The sequence below is a fragment of the Oncorhynchus gorbuscha genome, linkage group LG19 (assembly GCF_021184085.1).
Source record: "Oncorhynchus gorbuscha isolate QuinsamMale2020 ecotype Even-year linkage group LG19, OgorEven_v1.0, whole genome shotgun sequence".
NCBI lineage: Eukaryota > Metazoa > Chordata > Actinopteri > Salmoniformes > Salmonidae > Oncorhynchus > Oncorhynchus gorbuscha.
Genome location: NC_060191.1, coordinates 57316091 through 57339406, shown reverse-complemented (window position 1 = coordinate 57339406; position 23316 = coordinate 57316091). Strand labels below are relative to the sequence as shown.

General features: G+C 45.1%; 1 protein-coding gene across 12 annotated transcripts in view; it reads left to right on the top strand.

The window, feature by feature from the left end:
- The window catches only part of LOC124005683 (unconventional myosin-XVIIIa-like), a 183917-nt gene that overhangs the window by 137111 nt on the left and 23490 nt on the right, over positions 1–23316 (top strand). For all 12 annotated transcript variants that reach the window (XM_046315146.1, XM_046315145.1, XM_046315144.1 and 9 more), the window contains 4 exons: positions 68–214; positions 346–459; positions 17442–17558; positions 18090–18173. In XM_046315146.1, coding sequence (XP_046171102.1) covers positions 68–214; positions 346–459; positions 17442–17558; positions 18090–18173 — 462 coding nt within the window. The remainder of the gene's footprint in view (positions 1–67; positions 215–345; positions 460–17441; positions 17559–18089; positions 18174–23316) is intronic.

Below are 23316 nucleotides of genomic sequence, written 5' to 3'. Positions count from 1 at the left end.
CTGTGATTAGTGTGTGGTGTAATATGTTGAGTGGGTCGTAATCTGGTTGTGTTGCTGCTGTCCCCAGGTGAACCCCAGAGACGTGGAGACAGAGAAGAGGCTGAGGAAGGATCTGAAGCGCACCAAGGCCCTGCTGGCCGACGCCCAGATCATGCTGGACCACATGAAGAACAACGCCCCCAGCAAGAGAGAGATCGCCCAGCTCAAAAACCAGGTAGGTTGTACCCCTAGCACACTTGTCCAGTTCCTACACCTGCGTGACACACCACAGAGATACTGGGAAAGTCCAGAAACATCAGAATAAAATTTCTATAGAATTTGGACCTCTCTATCCCACTGTCTCAGCTGGAGGAGTCAGAGTTCACCTGTGCGGCAGCAGTGAAGGCCCGTAAGTCTATGGAGGTGGAGATTGAGGACTTGCATGTGCAGATGGACGACATCTCCAAAGCCAAACAGGCTGTGAGTACAATACACCATTCCTTCCTACCTCTAACCTTTTCCATACACCATGACCTCTAATCTATTCCATGACCTCTAACCTATTCAATAAACCATGACCTCTAACCTATTCAATAAACCATGACCTCTAACCTATTCCATACACCATGACCTCTAACCTATTCCATACACCATGACCTCTAACCTATTCCATACATCATGACCTCTAACCTATTCCATACATCATGACCTCTAACCTATTCCATACATCATGACCTCTAACCTATTCCATACATCATGACCTCTAACCTATTCCATACATCATGACCTCTAACCTAGGGCAGTGCTTTTACTCGCCACCATGTATGTTCATCTGTGAAAGCATTTAGAATGGCAGGTGTGCTCCTAAGGACAGCAAGTGGGAGGTTTTCAGAGGTTCAATGAAATGTATTCCGAGCATGCAAGGTGTTGGGGGGAGGGGGGAGGAGGCGGGGAGAAGGGGGTGATGGCGCGCTATGGGATTATTTAAGATACTCTTTGAAGAGATAGGGTTTCAGATGTTTTCGGAAGATGGGCAGGGACTCTTCTGTCCTAAGCTAGTTCCACCATTGGGGTGCCAGGACAGAGAAGAGCTTGGACTTGGCTGAGCGGGAGCTGCCCTCCCATAGGGGTGGGAGGGCCAAGAGACCAGAGGTGGCAGAATGGAGTACTCGGGTTGGGGTGTAGGGTTTGAGCATAACCTGAAGGTGGGGAGGGGCAGTTCCTCTTGCTGCTCCGTCGACAAGTACCCTGGTCTAGTAGTGGATGCAAGCTTAGACTGGAAGCCAGTGGAGTGTGCTGAAGAGCGGGTGACATAGGAGAACTTGGGAAGGTTGAACAACGGGCGGGCTGCAGCGTTCTGGATAAGTTGCAGGGGTTTGATGGCACAAGTGGGGAGCCCAGCCAACAGTGAGTTGTAGTAGTCCAGACGGGAGAGGACAAGTGCCTGGATTAGGACTTGCACCTCTTCATGTTTGAGGTAGAGTCGTACTCTACGGATGTTGGGGAGCATGAATCTGCAGGAGCGAGTCACTGCTGTGATGTTTGCAGAGAACGACAGGGTGTTGTCCAGGGTCCTTTGCATTCTGGGAGGGGGACACCGTGGAGCTGTCACCCGTAATGGAAAGGTCTTTTAGCAGGGAGGTCTTCCCTGGGTGTCAGAAGGGGGAAAAGTAGTTGAGTGTCATCTACATAGCAATGATAAGCGAGACCATGTGAGTATATGACGGAGCTGAGTGACATTGGGCCCGATACCAACGTATGCCTTTCCTACGCACACCTTTCTTATACACTTCTCTCATCTTCCTACACACCTTTTTCAACAAAGACGCCGGTGTGCTCCTAAGGACACTAGGACAATACCTTTAGATCTGGAGCTCTGCCAAAGTTATCAATTAGATGGACAAGGCAGCTCTAAAGGACAAAGAAACACTTGAGTAGAAGACAAAATGTCAACACATTTCAAGAACTCTATCACCGTGAACTACCTTTTAATCAGGACAACACCATCTGTGTGGGATCTAAGGGGAGTCATGGCAACAACCATCTCTTTTTCCTCTCTTTCTTCTTTTCTCCTTGTCTTACCTCTCCTCTTTTCTCCTTCTCTTACCTCTCTCATCTTCTCCTTCTCTTACTCTCTCTCTCTTTTCTCCTTCTCTTACCTCTCTCCTTCTCTTTTCTCCTTCTCTTACCTTCTCTTCTCTTTTCTCCTTCTCTTACCTTCTCTTTCTCTTCTCCTTCTCTTACCTTCTCTTTCTCTTCTCCTTCTCTTACCTTCTCTTTCTCTTCTCCTTCTCTTACCTTCTCTTTCTCTTCTCCTTCTCTTACCTTCTCTTTCTCTTCTCCTTCTCTTACCTTCTCTTTCTCTTCTCCTTCTCTTACCTTCTCTTTCTCTTTTCTCCTTCTCTTACCTTCTCTTTCTCTTTTCTCCTTCTCTTACCTTCTCTTTCTCTTTTCTCCTTCTCTTACCTTCTCTTTCTCTTTTCTCCTTCTCTTACCTCTCTCCTCTACTCCTTCTCTTACCTCTCACCTTCTCTTTTCTCCTTCTCTTACCTTCTCTTTCTCTTTTCTCCTTCTCTTACCTCTCTCCTTCTCTTACCTCTTTCTCTTTTCTCCTCTTACCTTATCTTTCTCTTTTCTCCTTCTCTTACCTTTCTCCTCTACTCCTTCTCTTACCTCTTACCTTCTCTTTCTCTTTTCTCCTTCTCTTACCTCTCTCCTTCTCTTACCTCTCTTTCTCTTTTCTCCTTCTCTTACCTCTCTCCTTCTCTTACCTCTCTCCTTCTCTTACCACTCTTTCTCTTTTCTCCATCTCTTACCTCTCTCCTTCTCTTACCTCTCTCCTCTTTTCTCCTTCTCTACCTCTCTCCTTATTTTTTTTCCTTCTCTTACCTGTCCTCTTTTCTCCTTCTCTTACCTCTCCTCCTTTCTCTTTCTCTTACCTCCTCTTTTCTCCTTCTCTTACCTCTTTTCTCCTTCTTACCTCTCCTCTTTTCTCCTTCTCTTACCTCTCCTCTTTTCTCCTTCTCTTACCTCTCCTCTTTTCTCCTTCTCTTACCTCTCTCCTTTTCTTACCTCTCTCCTTCTCTTACCACTCTCTTTTCTCCTTCTCTTACCTCTCTCCTTCTCTTACCTATCTCCTCTTTTCTCCTTCTCTTACCTCTCTCCTCTTTTCTCCTTCTCTACCTGTCCTCTTTTCTCCTTCTCTTACCTCTCCTCCTTTCTCCTTCTCTTACCTCCTCCTTTCTCCTTCTCTTACCTCTTTTCTCCTTCTCTTACCTCTCCTCTTTTCTCCTTCTCTTACCTCTCTCCTTATTTTTTCCTCTCCCCTGAGTTCTCATCCCCCTCTCCTTTTACACCTTCCTTCCTTCCGTCCTCTCTCTCTCTCTCTCTCTCTCTCTCTCTCTCTCTCTCTCTCTCTCTCTCTCTCTCTCTCTCCTCATCCTCACCTTCCTCTTGATGTGACATCCACCTCTCTCGGCGGTGAGACTGGCATTATGATGGAATGTTTCCTTGAACATTTCTAATTTGAACACGACGTATCACCTTGAAATGCATTACAGTTTAATACAGCTGCCATTGGGTGAATATTGTCTCGGCAGCGAGAGGGAATGGTAATTGAGTTCACACCGCAGCAGGTCAGGAACAATAGAAACTGGGTGAGGTGGATGGAGAAATGGATGTATAGATGTTTCATCAGTCTAAATGGACATTTTCTTAACATGATTGTCAATGGTTTATTTTATTATTTTAATTATGGCATTGAAGTACAGAAGGAACAAACAAGTCTATATTGGGGTTGATGTTTACTTAACCTGTGCATTTTTGGGGGAAATTAGGGCATTTATTTGGTTTAACATAGGAAACAAACATTGAATGGGTATCTCCTTATTAAAATAGCAACCATGTCATTAATACCAGTATGAAATCTTGCAATTCCTTTCCAAGGAATTCTGTTGGTTCTATTTTGGTGAAATTCATCAGATGTGGTCCATTATCCATTCCCCCGGTCTGTTTTCCCCTCTATGTGAATAAGATGGATGTCACTGTGCCAGCGTGCTTTACAAGTCCTCTCATCTCTCAGCTATGTACTAATGGATTCATTATCCTTTTCTGATATCCACATTATTCATCATTTATTAATACATCCCCTGACTGTCTCCAGCCCCTCTCATCTCCCTGCTGCCCCCCTCTGCATTGTTGAAGTAATTATAGAAATGGGATTACGCCTCTGACGTTTCCACAGAAGTCAGTTAGGAACACCCTGCTAGCATTAGGCATTAGTCGCTAACCTTTACCATTCGGCCATCAGATTTACCACCAATGCTCCTTATAGGACACATCACTGCATTCTATACTTACGCTGAGAGGAAGGCAACCAACGCTTTAGTTTCTAGACTATCATTTTGCAAATGTATGTTGAAAACATTTTTGGGAGATGTGATGGATCATTGGGGACCATTCAATATTTCCTTTCTTTTGTTCAGTGAAATCATCCCATGTGAAGAGTCAACTCATTTAAAGTTGAATTTGTAACAAAACATTTTTTTTTGCATTCTATTGGAAGGGTTTAATCGTTTGCAATTATGTCTACTTACAAGGTAAAATGTTTGTTTCTCTCTGACAGCCTAGGAACAGTGGGTTAACTGCCTTGTTCAGGGGCAGAACAACAGATTTTTACCTTGTCAGCTCAGGGATTTGATCTTGCAACCTTTCAGTTACTAGTCCAAACACAAGGCTACCTGCCACCTCACTAGGCTACCTACTGCCTCTTAGGCCTCACTCCCCCCTGTCAGGACCCGGTTACGAACCCGGGTCTCCGGAGTGAGAAACAGTCACTTAACCAACTGAGCCACGAATAGTCGGCAGAACCCAGAAGATGAGGCAGACACAGCAGTACTTGAGACGGTGTATTTAATGAAGTAAAAAGTGATGTTCTTCAGGAAAACATGTAACTCCTACAAGAACAAAGGTAATCCTCCAAGACAAAAAAGGTAAATCCACAAGGTGGAAGGAAAAGCACAAAAAGCCTCAAAAGATACTCAAAAAAACAAACAAACAAGAACAAAAAACAGAATTCCACAAGAGAGTCCACCGAGATCAACAAGAGTTCTCAGAGTACTAGGGCTGGGTGCTAACATACAAACACAGAGCAAAGAACAGAGGAAAACAAAGGGTTTAAATACAATCAGGGGAAACGAGGCACAGGTGCAAATAATAATGGGGATCAAGGGAAAACAAAAGGTCAAAAGGCACAATGGGGGCATCTAGTGACCAAAAACCGGAACAACCCTGGCCAAATCCTGACAGAATCCCCCCCTAGGAACGGCTCCTGACGTTCCTACCAGCTCTCTCAGGGTGGAGGGCCCTGAACTGACGAATGAGGTCAGGGTCCAGTATGTCTTTGGCAGGAACCCAGGAGCGCTCCTCGGGACCGTAGCCTTCCCAGTCCACCAGATACTGCCAGGACCGCTGCACCCGGCGGGAATCCAGTATCCGATGGACGGTATAAGCCGGCTGGCCTCCAGTGACATGAGGCGGAGGGGGAGGTCTGTCTGCCGGGACAAGGGGAGAAAAAACAACAGGTTTTAATAAGGAAATGTGAAACGTGGGATTAATCTTAAGGGATCTGGGTAAGTGTAGGCGATAAGAAACTGGGTTAACTCTCCTGGCAACCTTAAAGGGACCGATGTATTTTTGGGACAGCTTGCGAGACTCCACCCGTAGTGGTAAGTCTCTTGTGGAGAGCCAGACTCTCTGGCCGGGGCGCAGGGTAGGCCCGGGACGGCGACGTCTGTTGGCTTGTTGTTGGTACCTCTGTGAGGAACGCATAAGATTAAGACGGGTCTTCCTCCACATAAGCCGACAGCGTCTGACGAACTTCAAGGCTGAAGGCACTCTGACTTCTGCCTCCTGGTCCGGGAACAATGGAGGGGCATAGCCAAACTGACACTCGTGCGGGGACATACCAGTGGAGGAGGAGCGCAAGGTGTTGTGCGCGTATTCGGCCCAAACAATGAAGGACGACCATGTGGACGGGTTGTTACGAGTCATACATCGGAGGGTGGTTTCCAGCTCTTGATTCATCCTCTCAGTTTGGCCGTTGGACTCCGGATGGTACCCTGAAGATAGACTGGCAGAAGCCCCCATGAGTTGGCAGAAGGCCTTCCAAAACCTAGAGGCGAACTGAGGACCTCTGTCAGAAACCATATCTTGAGGAATGCCGAAGACTCGAAACACATGATTAATTACCAACTCAGCCGTTTCCTTGGCAGAAGGTAACTTAGTCAGAGGGACGAACCTGGCCGCCTTTGAAAACCTGTCGATAATGACTAGGATAGTAGTATTGCCATGGGATGGAGGAAGGCCAGTAATGAAGTCCAACGAGATATGGGACCAGGGTCTGTGGGGAACAGGTAAAGGGTGAAGGAGTCCTTGCGGGCGGAGGTGAGAAGATTTGCCCTGGCAGCACACGGGGCAGGCATTGACGAAAGTGGCAACGTCTTCTCTTATGGTAGGCCACCAGAACTTACACTGGATGAACTCCAAGGTGCGACCTACGCCCGGGTGACAGGTGAGGCGAGAGGAGTGCCCCCATAGAAGGACCTGAGTCCTCACTGCCTTGGGGACAAACAACCGATTGGCAGGACCTCCTTTCGGGTCCGGTTCAATAGCTTGAGCTCGTCTCACGGTATCCTCAATTTGCCACGAGATCGGAGCCACGATCTTAGCAGCAGGAAGGACAGGCATGTCCGTGTCATCTCAAATGGCAGGAGCGTAGACTCGGGACAGGGCATCCGGTTTGCGATTCTTCGACCCGGGCCGATAGGTGAGGATAAACTGGAATCGATTGAAGAAAAGAGACCATCTAGCTTGTCTAGAGCTCAACCGCTTCGCCTGCTGGATATACTCCAGATTTTTGTGGTCCGTAAGCACTTGAAACGGGTGAGAAGCCCCCTCGAGCCAGTGTCTCCATTCCTTCAATGCCATCTTAACCGCTAGGAGTTCACGATCCCCCACATCGTAGTTCCTCTCAGCCGGGGTAAGCCAGTGTGAGAAGAAAGCGCACGGATGAAGCTTCTTGTCTTCACCCCTCTGAGACAGGACAGCTCCAACACCAACCTCTGAGGCGTCTACCTCCACCACAAACGGTTCATCCGTAGTCGGTAGTATCAGGATGGGAGCAGAGAGGACGCGCTGCTTGAGTCCTTGGAAGGCCGTCTCAGCTTCTCTTCCCCACAAAAACATTGCATTGCCACCCTTGGTTAAAGCTGAGAGAGGGGCTGCCACCAAGCTGAAGTTCTTGATGAACTTGCGGTAAAAGTTAGTGAAGCCCAGGAAACGCTGAACTTCCTTAACGGATTTGGGGTGGGCCAATCCGCTACCGCCCCTACCTTCCTGGGGTCCATTTGGACTCGACGGGGTTCCACTACAAATCCCAGGAATTGTACTCGGGATGAATGGAATTCACATTTTTCCGGCTTAACGTACAGATGGCTGTCTAGGAGGCGTTTGAGTACTTGTCTGACATGCTTAGTGTGTTCTTGAAGAGAGCTCGAAAAGATGAGGATGTCATCCAAGTAAACGAACACAAATATGTTAAGCATATCCCTAAGCACATCGTTTATGAGCGCTTGGAACACCGCTGGGGCGTTGGTCAGGCCGAAGGGCATCACCAAGTATTCATAGTGACCAGTAGGCGTGTTGAAAGCGGTCTTCCACTCGTCACCAGGTCTGATCCGCACAAGATGGTATGCGTTCCGCAGGTCAAGCTTAGTGAAAACAACTGCTTCCTGGAGCAGCTCGAAGGCTGTGGCCATAAGGGGTAGCGGGTAACGGTTACGGACGGTTATGGCATTGAGTCCCCGGTAGTCGATGCAAGGACGTAATCCACAGTCTTTCTTGGCCACAAAGAAAAACCCTGCTCCCGCCGGGAGGTGGATGGACGCATGAGGCCTGCTTCCAGAGCGTCCTTGATGTAGGTATCCATAGCAGCTCGTTCGGGTGGAGATAGGGAAAAGATCCGACCCCTGGGAGGGCAAGTGCCCGGAAACAGTTCGATGGGGCAATCATAAGGTCTATGGGGTGGTAGCATGGTGGCCCTCTGTTTGCTAAATACCAGTTTGAGGTCATGGTAACACTCGGGAACTCGGGTCAGGTCGATGGATTCTAAAGACTCGGGAGTAGAACTCGGGGAATTCGGGAAAATACAAGTAGCTTGGCACGTAGGACCCCACTGCTTGATAGTGCCCACAGACCAGTCGATGTGAGGGTTATGGCTGTGAAGCCAGGGGTATCCAAGGACGAGAGGGAACTCGGAACAGGAGATCAAATGAAAGTTCATCAATTCCTGGTGTTGTGAAACTGAAAGTCGCAAGGAGGTAGTGACATGAGTGACAAGTCCAGATCCCAAAGGGCTTCCATCCAATGTAGTAACCCTCATGGGGTCACTAAGAGGTTCAGAGGGAACTCCATACTCCTTCGCCCAGACACCATCCATGAAGTTACCTGCGGCTCCAGAGTCTACCAAGACTTGAAGGTGAAGCTTGTGGTTGTCCCAGGAAAGGGTGACTGGAATGAGCAGACGGGAGTTGGACGGATGGGAGGAGGTTATGTATGTTTCCTGTTACAGTTCCCCCCGGTCTGTACGGGACAGAGCGTTTCCCTGGAGCCCGGGACACGTGGAACGGAAATGGCCCGGTTTGCCGCAATATAGACAGCGTCGCTCCCTCATTCGGCGGTCTCTTTCAGCCTGGGAGATGCGTCCAATCTGCATGGGTTCCGGTGGAGCCAGCGAGGATATAGGTGGGGACTCGGAGCTGGGACTGATAGGGGCTAGAGGTCTACGGTTGAGTTCTCTCTCTCTCTCAGACGCTGGTCAATGCCAACTTGATCAGGGACTCGAGATTGTCCGGTGGTTCCCGAGTGGCCAGTTCATCTTGGATAGTGTCGGAAAGGCCTTTCAGAAAGCACACAGTGAGCGCCTCGTTGTTCCAGCCACTCGCTGCTGCCACCGTGCGGAACTGGATGGCATAGTCCGTCACGCTGCGCCGACCTTGGTGGAGAGTCAGGAGCTGTTTGGCTAAGTCAGGACCACTGCTTGGGCCTTGAAACACTCGTTTGAATTCCTCAGCAAAGGCAGAGTCGCTGGCACAGCAGGAACTATGGGCATCCCACACAGCAGTAGCCCAGGCCAGGGCTTTTTCCGACAGCAGGGTGATGATATATGCGATCTTAGACCGGTCGGTGGGGAACGGCGAGGGTTGCAGCTCAAAGGAGAGAGAACATTGGGTGAGAAACCCTTTACAAGCACTTGGATCACCTGAGAACCGTTGGGGAGGTGGAAGACGAGGTTCAGCCAGAGGGTTAACTGCCATGGGTACGTGAATCTGAGGTACTGGGACTGTTGCCGGGGTAATTCAATCAGATATCTGCTTTATGGAAGTCAACATCTCCGACAGAAGATGAGAATGTCTAGCCATTAAGGCCTCTTGCTGAACCAGGGCGGCTTCGTGGCGTTGGACAGTCTCCTGGTGGTGGGACAGCATGGCAACAAGGTCCTGGGAACTGGCTGCCTCTGGGTTCAATTTTGGCTCTGTGTTTCTGACAGGACCTGGTTACGAACCCGGGTCTCCGGAGTGAGAAACAGTCACTTAACCAACTGAGCCACGAATAGTTGGCAGAACTCAGAAGATGAGGCAGACACAGCAGTACTTGAGACGGTGTATTTAATGAAGTAAAAAGTGAAGTTCTTCAGGATAACATGTAACTCCACAACCTCAAAAGGAATCCTACAAGAACAAAGGTAATCCTCCAAGACAAAAAAGGTAAATCCACAAGGTGGAAGGTAAAGCACAAAAAGCCTCAAAAGATACTCAAAAAAACAAACAAACAAGAACAAAAAACAGAATTCCACAAGAGAGTCCACCGGGATCAACAAGAGTTCTCAGAATACTAGGGCAGGGTGCTAACATACAAACACAGAGCAAAGAACAGAGGAAAACAAAGGGTTTAAATACAATCAGGGGAAACGAGGCACAGGTGCAAATAATAATGGGGATCAAGGGAAAACAAAAGGTCAAAAGGCACAATGGGGGCATCTAGTGACCAAAAACCGGAACAACCCTGGCCAAATCCTGACACCCCCTATCTGAGATATCTACTGTTACCCTCATCATCCACATACAACACCCGTTCTGCCAGTCACGTTTCTGTTAAATGTCCCCAAAGCACGCACATCCCTGAGTCGCTCGTCTTTTCAGTTCGCTGCAGCTAGCGGCTGGAACGAGCTGCAACAAACACTCAAACTGGACAGTTTTATCTCAATCTCTTCATTCAAAGACTCAATCATGGACACTCCTACTGACAGTTGTGGCTGCTTCACGTGATGTATTGTTGTCTCTACCTTCTTGCCCTTTGATGTTGTCTGTTCCCAATAATGTTTGTACCATGTTGTGTTGCTACCATGTTGTTATGTTAATTAGGGCCGATTTCAAGTTTTCATAACAATTGGAAATCGGTATTTTTGGACACAGATTTCCATTAAAATTTATTTTTTATATAGCTTCATTTAACTAGGCAAGTCAGTTAAGAACACATTCTCATTTTCAAAAGGACTTGGAACGGTGGGTTAACTGCCTTGTTCAAGGGCAGAACAACCATACGGTTAACTTGTCCAACGCTCTAACCATTGCACTCCACGAGTAGCCTGCCTCTTACGCGAATGCAGTAGAAGCCAATGTAAATGGCTAGCTAGCATTAAACTTATCTTATAAAAAAACTATCAATCATAATCACTAGTTATAACTACTAATCCAGTTTAGCAGGCAATATTAACCAGGTGAAATTGTTCATTTCTCTTGCGTTCATTGCACGCAGAGTCAGGGTATATGCAACAGTTTGGGCTGCCTGGCTCATTGCGAACTAATTTTCCAGAATTTTACATAATTATAACATACATTGAAGGTTGTGAAATGTAATAAGAATATTTAGACTTAGGGATGCCACCCGTTAGATAAAATACCAACGGTTCCATATTTCACTGAAATAATAAACGTTTTGTTTTCAAAATTATAGTTTCCGGATTTGACCATATTAATGACCTAATGCTCATATTTCTGTGTGGTATTATGTTATAATTAAGTCTGATTTGATAGAGCAGTCTGACTGAACAGCAGCAGGCCCGTAATCATTCATTCAAACAGCACTTTCGTGCGTTTTGCCAGCAGCTCTTCGCAAGCACAGCACTGTTTATGACTTCTGTAACCAATGTGAAATGGATAGCTAGTTAGCTGTGTGTGCGTCAATACCGTTTCAAACGTCACTCGCTTTTAGATTTGGAGTAGTCATTCCCCTTACGCTGCAAGGGCCACGGCTTTTGTGGAGTCATGGGTAACGATGCTTCGAGTGTGGCTGTTGTCGATGTGTTCCTGGTTCGAGCCCAGGTAGGGGCGAGGAGAGGGACGGAAGCTATACTGTCAAAGGTATATGAAATACAAATGGTATAGAGAGAAATATTCCTATAAATACTATATTAACTACAACCTAAAACCTCTTACCTTGGAATATTGAAGTCTCATATGTTAAAAGGAACTACCAACTTTCATATGTTCTCAGGTTCTGAGCAAGGAACTTAAACGTTAGCTTTTGTACATGGCACATATTTTACATGGCACACATTTTTACATGGCACACATTTTTACATGGCACATATTTTACATGGCACACATTTTTACATGGCACATATTTTTACATGGCACATATTTTACATGGCACACATTTTGACATGGCACATATTGCATATTGGCACATATTACTTTCTTCTCCAACACTTTGTTTTTGCATTATTTAAACCAAATTGAACATGTTTCATTATTTGAGGCTAAATGTATTTTATTGATGTATTATATTGAGTTAAAATAAGTGTTAATTCAGTATTGTTGTAACTGTCATTAGTACAAATAAATAAATAAAAATCGGTCTCAGGTTTTGGTCCTCCAATAAATCGGTAGCGGTATCAGCGTTGAAAAATCATAATCGGTCAACTTCTAGTTGCTACCATGCTATGTTGTCTTAGTAACTCTTTATGTAGTGTTGTCTCTCTTGTAGTGATGTTTGTTTTGTCCTATATTTATATATTTTTAGTTTTTTTTTATCTTTAATCCCAGACCCCATCCCCACAGGAGGTATTTTGCCTTTTGGTAGGCCGTCATTGTAAATAAGAGTTTGTTCTTAACTGATTTGCCTACTTAAATAATAGTTAAATAAATACAAATAATTGGCTAGGTTGATAATGACTGGGAAAAGACAGTATGTGATACTGTGTTTGTATTAGTATTTATTAGGGATCCACATTATTTCCTACCAAGGCAGCAGCTACTCTTCCTGGGGTCCAAACACATTGAAGCACTTACATAACATATAAAACAAAAGATAAAACAGTACATTATCTAACATTAGTACTACATATATAAAATACAAGATGTTTAATAGCACCATATAACAATCTCACAATGTGTGCGTATGCATGTGTCTGTACCTTTGTGTGTGTCTCTTCACAGTGCCTGTTGTTCCATAAGGTGTATTTTTACCTGTTTTTTAAATCTGATTCTACTGTTGCATCAGTTACCTGATGTGGAATAGGGTTCCATGTAGTCATGGCTCTATGTAGTACTGTGTGCCTCCCATAGTCTGTTCTGGACTTGGGGACTGTGAAGAGACCTCTTGTGGCATGTCTTGTGAGGTATGGTTGGGTGTCCATTCAGCTTGTCAACACAAAAACAAGTAGTGATGAGTCAATCTCTCTTCCACTTTGAGCCATGATAGATTGACATGCATGTCATTAATGTTAGCTCTCTGTGTATGTTTAAGGGCCAGCCGTGCTGTCCTGTTCTGAGCCAACTGCAATATCCCTCTTTGTGGCACCTGACCACATGACTGAACAGTAGTCCAGGTGCGACAAAACCTGGGCCTGTAGGACCTGCCTTGATAGTGTTGTTAAGAAGGCAGAGCAGTGCTTTATTATGGACAGACCTCTCCACATCTTAGCTACTGTTGTATCAGTATGTTTTGACCATGCCAGGGTTACTCCAAGCAGTTTAGTCACCTCAACTTGCTCCACACCTCCACATTATTCATTGCGAGATGTAGTTGAGGTTTAGGGTTTAAGTGAACGATTTGTCCCATATACAGTGCTTTTAGTTTTGGAAATATGTAGGACTAACTTATTCCTTGCTACCCATTCCGAATCTTTTAGCTCTTTTAAGTGTTGCAGGCTTTTCAGTTGCTTTAGACAAGTACATTATAGTGTCTAGTTTGAGAAACAGAAGCCTCACAAGTCCTTAACTGGCAGCTTCATTAAATAGTACCTGCAAAACACCAGTCCCAACGTCAACAGTAAAGAGGCGACTCCGGGATGCTGGCCTTCTAGGCAGAGTTTGTCTGCCCAGTGTCTGTGTTCTTTTGCCCATCTTAATCTTTTATTTTTATTGGCCAGTCTTAGATATGGCTTTTTCTTTGCAACTCTGCCTAGAAGGCCAGCATCTCAGAGTCGCCTCTTCACTGTTGACGTTGAGACTGGTGTTGTGCTTCTTTTATCAGGATAACAGTTTTCAGCTGTGCTAACATAATTGCACAAGGGTTTTCTAATGATCAATTAGCCTTTTTAAATGATAAACTTGGATTAGCTAACACAACATGCCATTGGAACACAGGAGTGATGGTTGCTGATAATGGGCCTCTGTACGACTAAATCAAATCAAATCAAATCAAATTTATTTATATAGCCCTTCGTACATCAGCTGATATCTCAAAGTGCTGTACAGAAACCCAGCCTAAAACCCCAAACAGCAAACAATGCAGGTGTAAAAGCACGGTGGCTAGGAAAAACTCCCTAGAAAGGCCAAAACCTAGGAAGAAACCTAGAGAGGAACCGGGCTATGTGGGGTGGCCAGTCCTCTTCTGGCTGTGCCGGGTAGAGATTATAACAGAACATGACCAAGATGTTCAAATGTTCATAAATGACCAGCATGGTCAAATAATAATAAGGCAGAACAGTTGAAACTGGAGCAGCAGCACAGTCAGATGGACTGGGGACAGCAAGGAGCCATCATGTCAGGTAGTCCTGGGGCACGGTCCTAGGGCTCAGGTCCTCCGAGAGAGAGAAAGAAAGAGAGAATTAGAGAGAGCATATGTGGGGTGGCCAGTCCTCTTCTGGCTGTGCCAGGTGGAGATTATAACAGAACGTGGCCAAGATGTTCAAATGTTCATAAATGACCAGCATGGTTGAATAATAGTAAGGCAGAACAGTTGAAACTGGAGCAGGAGCATGGCCAGGTGGACTGGGGACAGCAAGGAGTCCTCATGTCAGGTAGTCCTGGGACATGGTCCTAGGGCCCAGGCCAGTTGAAACTGGAGCAGCAGCATGGCCAGGTGGACTGGGGACAGCAAGGAGTCATCATGTCAGGTAGTCCTGGGGCATGGTTCTAGGGCTCAGGTCCTCCGAGAGAGAGAAAGAAAGAGAGAAGGAGAGAATTAGAGAACGCACACTTAGATTTACACAGGACACCGAATAGGACAGGAGAAGTACTCCAGATAAACAAACTGACCCTAGTCCTTAAACTACTGCAGCATAAATACTGGAGGCTGAGACAGGAGGGGTCAGGAGACACTGTGGCCCCATCCGAGGACACCCCGGACAGGGCCAAACAGGAAGGATATAACCCCACCCACTTTGCCAAAGCACAGCCCCCACACCACTAGAGGGAAATCTTCAACCACCAACTTACCATCCTGAGACAAGGCCAGTATAGCCCACAAAGATCTCCGACACGGTACAACCCAAGGGGTGGGGGGAACCCAGACAGGCCGACCACAACAGTGAATCAACCCACCCAGGTGACGCATCCCCCCAGGGACGGCACGAGAGAGCCCCAGCAAGCCAGTGACTCAGCCCCGTAACAGGGTTAGAGGCAGAGAATCCCAGTGGAAAACGGGGAACCGGCCAGGCAGAGACAGCAAGGGCGGTTCGTTGCTCCAGAGCCTTTCCGTTCACCTTCCCACTCCTGGGCCAGACTACACTCAATCATATGACCCACTGAAGAGATGAGTCTTCAGAGTTTGCGTCTCTGACATGGGTAGGCAGACCGTTCCATAAAAATGGAGCTCTATAGGAGTAGGGACAATTAGGAGGCCTGTCTTGTGACCGTAGCGTACGTATAGGTATGTACGGCAGGACCAAATCAGAGAGGTAGGTAGGAGCAAGCCCATGTAATGCTTTGTAGGTTAGCAGTAAAACCTTGAAATCAGCCCTTGCTTTGACAGGAAGCCAGTGTAGAGAGGCTAGCACTGGAGTAATATGATCAAATTTTTTGGTTCTAGTCAGGATTCTAGCAGCCGTATTTAGCACTAACTGAAGTTTATTTAGTGCTTTATCCGGGTAGCCGGAAAATAGAGCATTGCAGTAGTCTAACCTAGAAGTGACAAAAGCATGGATTAATTTTTCTGCATCATTTTTGGACAGAAAGTTTCTGATTTTTGCAATGTTACGTAGATGGAAAAAAGCTGTCCTCGAAATGGTCTTGATATGTTCTTCAAAAGAGAGATCAGGGTCCAGAGTAACGCCGAGGTCCTTCACAGTTTTATTTGAGACGACTGTACAACCATTAAGATTAATTGTCAGATTCAACAGAAGATCTCTTTGTTTCTTGGGACCTAGAACAAGCATCTCTGTTTTGTCCGAGTTTAATAGTAGAAAGTTTGCAGCCATCCACTTCCTTATGTCTGAAACACATGCTTCTAGCGAGGGCAATTTTGGTGCTTCACCATGTTTCATTGAAATGTACAGCTGTGTGTCATCCGCATAGCAGTGAAAGTTTACATTATGTTTTCGAATAACATCCCCAAGAGGTAAAATATATAGTGAAAACAATAGTGGTCCTAAAACAGAACCTTGAGGAACACCGAAATGTACAGTTGATTTGTCAGAGGACAAACCATTCACAGAGACAAACTGATATCTTTCCGACAGATAAGACCTAAACCAGGCCAGAACATGTCCGTGTAGACCAATTTGGGTTTCCAATCTCTCCAAAAGAATGTGGTGATCGATGGTATCAAAAGCAGCACTAAGGTCTAGGAGCACGAGGACAGATGCAGAGCCTCGGTCCGATGCCATCAAAATGTCATTTACCACCTTCACAAGTGCCGTCTCAGTGCTATGATGGGGTCTAAAACCAGACTGAAGCATTTCGTATACATTGTTTGTCTTCAGGAAGGCAGTGAGTTGCTGCGCAACAGCCTTTCTAAAATCTTTGAGAGGAATGGAAGATTCGATATAGGCCGATAGTTTTTTATATTTTCTGGGTCAAGGTTTGGCTTTTTCAAGAGAGGCTTTATTACTGCCACTTTTAGTGAGTTTGGTACACATCCAGTGGATAGAGAGCCGTTTATTATGTTCAACATAGGAGGGCCAAGCACAGGAAGCAGCTCTTTCAGTAGTTTAGTTGGAATAGGGTCCAGTATACAGCTTGAAGGTTTAGAGGCCATGATTATTTTCATCATTGTGTCAAGAGATATAGTACTAAAACACTTGAGCGTCTCTCTTGATCCTAGGTCCTGGCAGAGTTGTGCAGACTCAGGACAACTGAGGTTTGGAGGAATACGCAGGTTTAAAGAGGAGTCCGTAATTTGCTTTCTAATAATCATAATCTTTTCCTCAAAGAAGTTCATGAATTTATCACTATGTAGATATTCCATTAAAAATCTGCCGTTTCTAGCTGCAATAGTCATTTACAACATTAACAATATCTACACTGTATTTCTGATCAATTTGATGTTGTTTTAATGGACAAAAAAATAGGCTTTTCTTTCAAAAACAAGGACATTTCTAAGTGACCCCAAACTTGAACGGTAGTGTACACAGACACACTGGCTTTACTCAATGTCTGTTCCCTCTGTCTCTCTGTCTCTGTCTCTGTCTCTCTCTCTCTGTGTGTCTCTCTCTCTCTCTCTCTCTCTGTGTGTCTCTCTCTCTCTCTCTCTCTCTGTCTCTCTCTCTCTCTCTGTGTGTCTCTCTCTCTCTGTCTCTCTCTGTGTGTGTCTCTCTCTCTGTGTCTCTCTCTCTCTCTGTCTCTCTCTCTCTCTCTCTCTCTCTCTCTCTCTCTCTCTCTCTGTCTCTGTCTCTGTCTCTGTCTCTCTCTCTCTGTGTGTCTCTCTCTCTCTGTGTGTGTGTCTCTCTCTCTCTCTCTCTCTCTCTCTCTCTCTGTCTCTCTCTGTGTCTCTTTCTGTGTCTCTCTCTCTGTCTCTCTCTCTCTCTCTCTCTCTCTCTGTCTCTCTGTCTCTCTCTCTCTCTCTCTCTGTCTCTCTCTCTCTCTCTCTCTCTCTCTCTGTCTCTCTCTCTCTCTGTCTCTGTCTCTCTCTCTCTCTCTGTCTCTCTCTGTGTCTCTTTCTGTGTCTCTCTCTCTCAGCTGGAAGAGCAGTTGAGCAGGCTGCTGAGGGAGAAGAATGATCTTCAGTCTCGTATGGAGGAGGACCAGGAGGATATGAACGAGCTCATGAAGAAGCACAAGTCAGCTGTCGTCCAGGTAACACACACAATGCAAGGGTCATTTTGCATTATTTCAATGGTGTAAATAGTATTTGGCATGTTAATGTATCTGTGTAGAGCAGTTTGCTATCAAGTGGAAATGAAAAGTGAGCTCTGTCTGTCTGACACTGATGGAAATATGAGTGATCTGCTTCTACTAGCTGCAAATGAATATATCCCGTCTAAAGTGAGACAGCTGTTCCCCTGGGCTTACTATGCGGAGCGCTTCATGTAGCAGAAAAAAAGCACTAATCTCTAATATTTCATTTCACACAGGTCACATTGAAATGAGGTGTGTTGATGTCTCCCCTCCCTACTCTTGCTTTTAAAAATATGTCGCTGTGACATGGTCCCATCAACATGTTTGTTTATGGTTGTTTATCAGTCTGTTTTCTAGCTGTGTAGACCAAATGGGGAGGAATATAATATGTTGTACTGTGCTACTTAAAGTAAACATGATGCAATACACTGTAGAGATAAGTTGGTGTTAAACCAATCAGACTGACCAGTAGCTTGTTTGTGTGTGTAGTCAACCCAGAACCTAGCCCAGATCTCTGACCTACAAGCCCAGCTGGAAGAGGCCCTCAAGGAGAAGCAGGATGTCCAGGAGAAGGTACAGTTCACTCGGACACAGCTGGGAGGGTATAGGGATAGACAGTGCTATCCTACTGCAGCACTTTGTCTGCACTTAGAACAACATAATGGGACTCATTGAGCAGGACTAGCTAGCTGACATAAGTCATCTGCCTCATGGAATTTAAAGTCCTCAAACCCGATCTCCTCTCTTTGCATGGTAGTCCTTACAAATGATTGACATGGCATAATCAATGTGTCTTATTAGAGATGTGTCTATCAGAATAACCAAAATTGTCAACTCTGTTTGGCAGTTGAAGATAGAGAACGTCTGTCTGACTGTTGTCTGTCACGGTGCCCAGTCAGGCTGTGACATTTGGCTTCAGTAGTCCCCAGCTTTAACATACGCACCCTTCAGTTGTAGTGATTTCATTGTGGAACCGTGTTGTGTGGTCACAGTCTGTGTGCCTTTTCTTATCAAATCAAGGTGACCCTGCAGGGGATCAAACCTGTAATACCTTTACCTCTCTCTGTCTGTTGCCCCATAATCCGACCCAGACACGGGACATTTGTGTTGTAGCGTGACACTCACATTGTGGCACTCCATTCTGGTGATAACCATCAGAGACCCTGGCCTCGGAACAATTATCCCCACTGTTGCTGAGGGGGGGGGTGTCTGTCATCATCATCAGGCTATGAGGGCAGTGTCCGAATCCCCCTTTCTCTCTCTCTCTCCCCCTCCATCTCTGGCTTGCTCTCTCTCTCTCTCTCTCTTCCACTCACTCTCTCTCTCTGATGTCTAGTCATTCATTATGGCAGGGAAGCTGTCATCTTATTGAACGTACACCATGCTCCCAGGGGCTCCCTCATACAGGAGCTTGTAAAGGAACGTTTCTTTCAATTCACATTGAAATACAAGAATATTAAGAATAATTATATAGTCAGTATGTTTTAAAACAGTAATATTTTCTTTCCTTGAAGGTTACTTTAGGCCTATTTAAAGACTTGAGTTGGACTGGAAGGCATAAGTCTAGTTGTTAGTTTAGCTACATTGGTTTCAGATTAAACAAAAAGTCCTTGTCTGACCTCGATGTACGTCCCAAAGTCAATATTCAGGAAATTATTATTCCTAGCAAATAGTTTCTCTGCTTTGAAACAGCGGAGCAACTTTTATAAATAATTTAAAGCAATTTAGTCGGGGGCACATATCTACGCTTTGAGTAATAGATACAGTGGGGCAAAAAAGTATTTAGTCAGCCACCAATTGTGCAAGTTCTCCCACTTAAAAAGATGAGAGGCCTGTAATTTTCATCATAGGTACACTTCAACTATGACAGACAAAATGAGGAAAAAAGTCTCTGAAAAACACCAAAACAAAGATGCCCAGGGTCCCTGCTCATCTGTGGGAACGTGACTTAGGCATGCTGCAAGGAGGCCTGAGGACTGCAGATGTGGCCAGGGCAATACATTGCAATGTCCGTACTGTAAGACACCTAAAACAGCACACGAGGTCTGCCACTGTGAGGACGATCAGCTGTCCGTCCTGTCTCCCTGTAGTTCTGTTTTAGGTGTCTTACAGTACGGACATTGCAATGTATTGCCCTGGCCATATCTGCAGTCATCAGGCCTCCTTGCAGCATGCCTAAGGCACGTTCACACAGATGAGCAGGGACCCTGGGCATCTTTGTTTTGGTGTTTTTCAGAGTCAGTAGAAAGGCCTCTTTAGTGTCCTAAGTTTTCATAACTGTGACCTTAATTGCCTACTGTCTGTAAGCTGTTAGTGTCTTAAAGACCGTTCCACCGGCAGGGTAGCCTAGTGGTTAGAGTGTTGGACTAGTAACCGAAAGGTTGCAAGGTCAAATCCCCGAGCTGACAAGGTACAAATCTGTCGTTCTGCCCCTGAACAGGCAGTTAACCCACTGTTCCTAGGCTGTCATTGAAAATAAGAATTTGTTCTTAACCTGTTGCGACGAGCCATCCCGGATCCGGGATCATGAATACAGCCTCAAGCTCATTACCATAACGCAACGTTAACTATTCATGCAAATGCAATGAAATCAATATGCTAGCTCTCAAGCTTAAATTTTTGTTAACAACACTGTCATCTCAGATTTTCAAAATATGCTTCTCAACCATTGCAAAACAAGCATTTGTGTAACACTATTGATAGCCTAGCATAGTATTATGCCTGACATTCAGCAAGCAACATTTTCACAAAAAACAGAAAAACATTCAAATAAAATCATTTACCTTTGAAGAACTTCAGATGTTTTCAATGAGACTCTGTTAGACAGCAAATGTTCAGTTTTTACAAAAAAAATCTTTGTTTATGACAAATCGCTCCGTTTTCTGCGTCACGTTTAGCTACGAAAGAAACCTGTATCCAGGATTGTGTAAATCTATCCGCAAGCTCATTATCATAACGCAACGTTAACATTCATGAAAATCGCAAATGAAATGAAATAAATCTATTTGCTCTCAAGCTTAGCCTTTTGTTAACAACACTGTCATCTCAGATTTTTAAATATGCTTCTCAACCATTGCAAAACAAGCATTTGTGTAACACTATTGATAGCCTAGCATAGTATTATGCCTGACATGCCTGACATTCAGCAAGCAACATTTTCACAAAAACCAGAAAAACATTCAAATAAAATCATTTACCTTTGAAGAACTTCAGATGTTTTCAATGAGACTCTGTTAGACAGCAAATGTTCAGTTTTTACAAAAATATTATTTGTGTTGACAAATCGCTCTGTTTTCTCCATCACGTTTGGGTAAGAAAAAAAACGAAAATTACGTTTTAATTTTTTTTTTTTTTTTAACCATGTAGGCTAGTTGAGAACAAGTTCTCATTTGCAACTGCGACCTGGCCAAGATAAAGCATAGCAGTGTGAACAGACAACACAGAGTTACACATGGAGTAAACAATTAACAAGTCAATAACACAGTAGAAAAAAAGGGGAGTCTATATACATTGTGTGCACAAGGCATGAGGAGGTAGGCGAATAATTACAATTTTGCAAATTAACACTGGAGTGATAAATGATGAGATGGTCATGTACAGGTAGAGATATTGGTGTGCAAAAGAGCAGAAAAGTAAATAAATAAAAACAGTGTGGGGATGAGGTAGGTGAAAATGGGTGGGCTATTTACCAATAGACTATGTACAGCTGCAGCGATCGGTTAGCTGCTCAGATAGCTTATGTTTGAAGTTGGTGAGGGAGATAAAAGTCTCCAACTTCAGCGATTTTTGCAATTCGTTCCAGTCACAGGCAGCAGAGTACTGGAACGAAAGGCGGCCAAATGAGGTGTTGGCTTTAGGGATGATCAGTGAGATACACCTGCTGGAGCGCGTGCTACGGATGGGTGTTGCCATCGTGACCAGTGAACTGAGATAAGGCAGAGCTTTACCTAGCATGGACTTGTAGATGACCTGGAGCCAGTGGGTCTGGCGACGAATATGTAGCGAGGGCAAGCCGACTAGGGCATACAAGTCGCAGTGGTGGGTGGTATAAGGTGCTTTAGTGACAAACGGATGGCACTGTGATAAACTGCATCCAGTTTGCTGAGTAGAGTGTTGGAAGCAATTTTGTAGATGACATCGCCGAAGTCGAGGATCGGTAGGATAGTCAGTTTTACTAGGGTAAGCTTGACGGCGTGAGTGATAGAGGCTTTGTTGCGGAATAGAAAGCCGACTCTTGATTTGATTTTCGATTGGAGATGTTTGAAATGAGTCTGGAAGGAGAGTTTGCAGTCTAGCCAGACACCTAGGTACTTATAGATGTCCACATATTCAAGGTCGGAACCATCCAGGGTGGTGATGCTAGTCGGGCATGCGGGTGCAGGCAGCGATCGGTTGAAAAGCATGCATTTGGTTTTACTAGCGTTTAAAAGCAGTTGGAGGCCACTGAAGGAGTGTTGTATGGCATTGAAGCTCGTTTGGAGGTTAGATAGCACAGTGTCCAATGACGGGCCGAAAGTATATAGAATGGTGTCGTCTGTGTAGAGGTGGATCAGGGAATCGCCCGCAGCAAGAGCAACTTCATTGATATATACAGAGAAAAGAGTCGGCCCGAGAATTGAACCCTGCCAGAGGACCGGACAGCATGCCCTCCGATTTGACACACTGAACTCTGTCTGCAAAGTAATTGGTGAACCAGGCAAGGTAGTCATCCGAAAAACGAAAAACCGAGGCTACTGAGTCTGCCGATAAGAATATGGTGATTGACAGAGTCGAAAGCCTTGGCAAGGTCGATGAAGACGGCTGCACAGTACTGTCTTTTATCGATGGTAATTAAAACACTAACTTTTTTCCAAATTAACTCCATAATATCGACAGAAACATGGCAAACCGATGTTTAGAATCAATCCTCAAGGTGTTTTTCACATATCTATCGACGATAAATCCATCGTGGCAGTTGACTTTCTCTTCTGAAGAAATGGAACGCACATGGACCTAGAGATTACGCAATAATTTTCACACAGTATACTGGGCGGACCCCTGGTAAATGTAGTCTCTTATGGTCAATCTTCCAATGATATGCCTACAAATACGTAACAATGCTGCAGACATCATGGACGAACGGCAGAGAGCATAAGCTTGTTCACGGCACATTCACAGCCATATAAGGAGACGATAGAAAAACAGAGCTTCAAAAATTCTGCTCATTTCCTGTTTGAGTTTCCTCTTGGTTTCGCCTGTAGCATGAGTTCCGTGGCACTCACAGATAATATCTTTGCAGTTTTGAAAACGTCAGAGTGTATTCTTTCTAAAGCTGCCAATTATATGCATAGTCAAGCATCTTTTCGTGACAAAATATTGCACTTAAAACGGGCACGTTTTTTTTTATCCAATAATGACATAGCGCCCCCATAGGTTGAAGAGGTTAACTGACTTGCCTAGTTAAATAAAGGTAAAATAAAACAATTAAAATACAATTGTTTATGGTTCATTGAACAAGCATGGGAAACAGTCTTTTACGGTTGAAGGAATGAGCGTTACACCAAGGCCTGTACTCTGGAGCAGGATCGATTTGGAGGTGGAGGGTCCATCATGGTCTGGGGCGGTGTGTCACAGCATCATCGGACTGCCTGCAATGACAACAAGCTCAATCTCAACGCTGTGTGTTACAGGGAAGACATTCTCCTCCCTCATGTGGTACCCTTCCTGCAGGCTCACT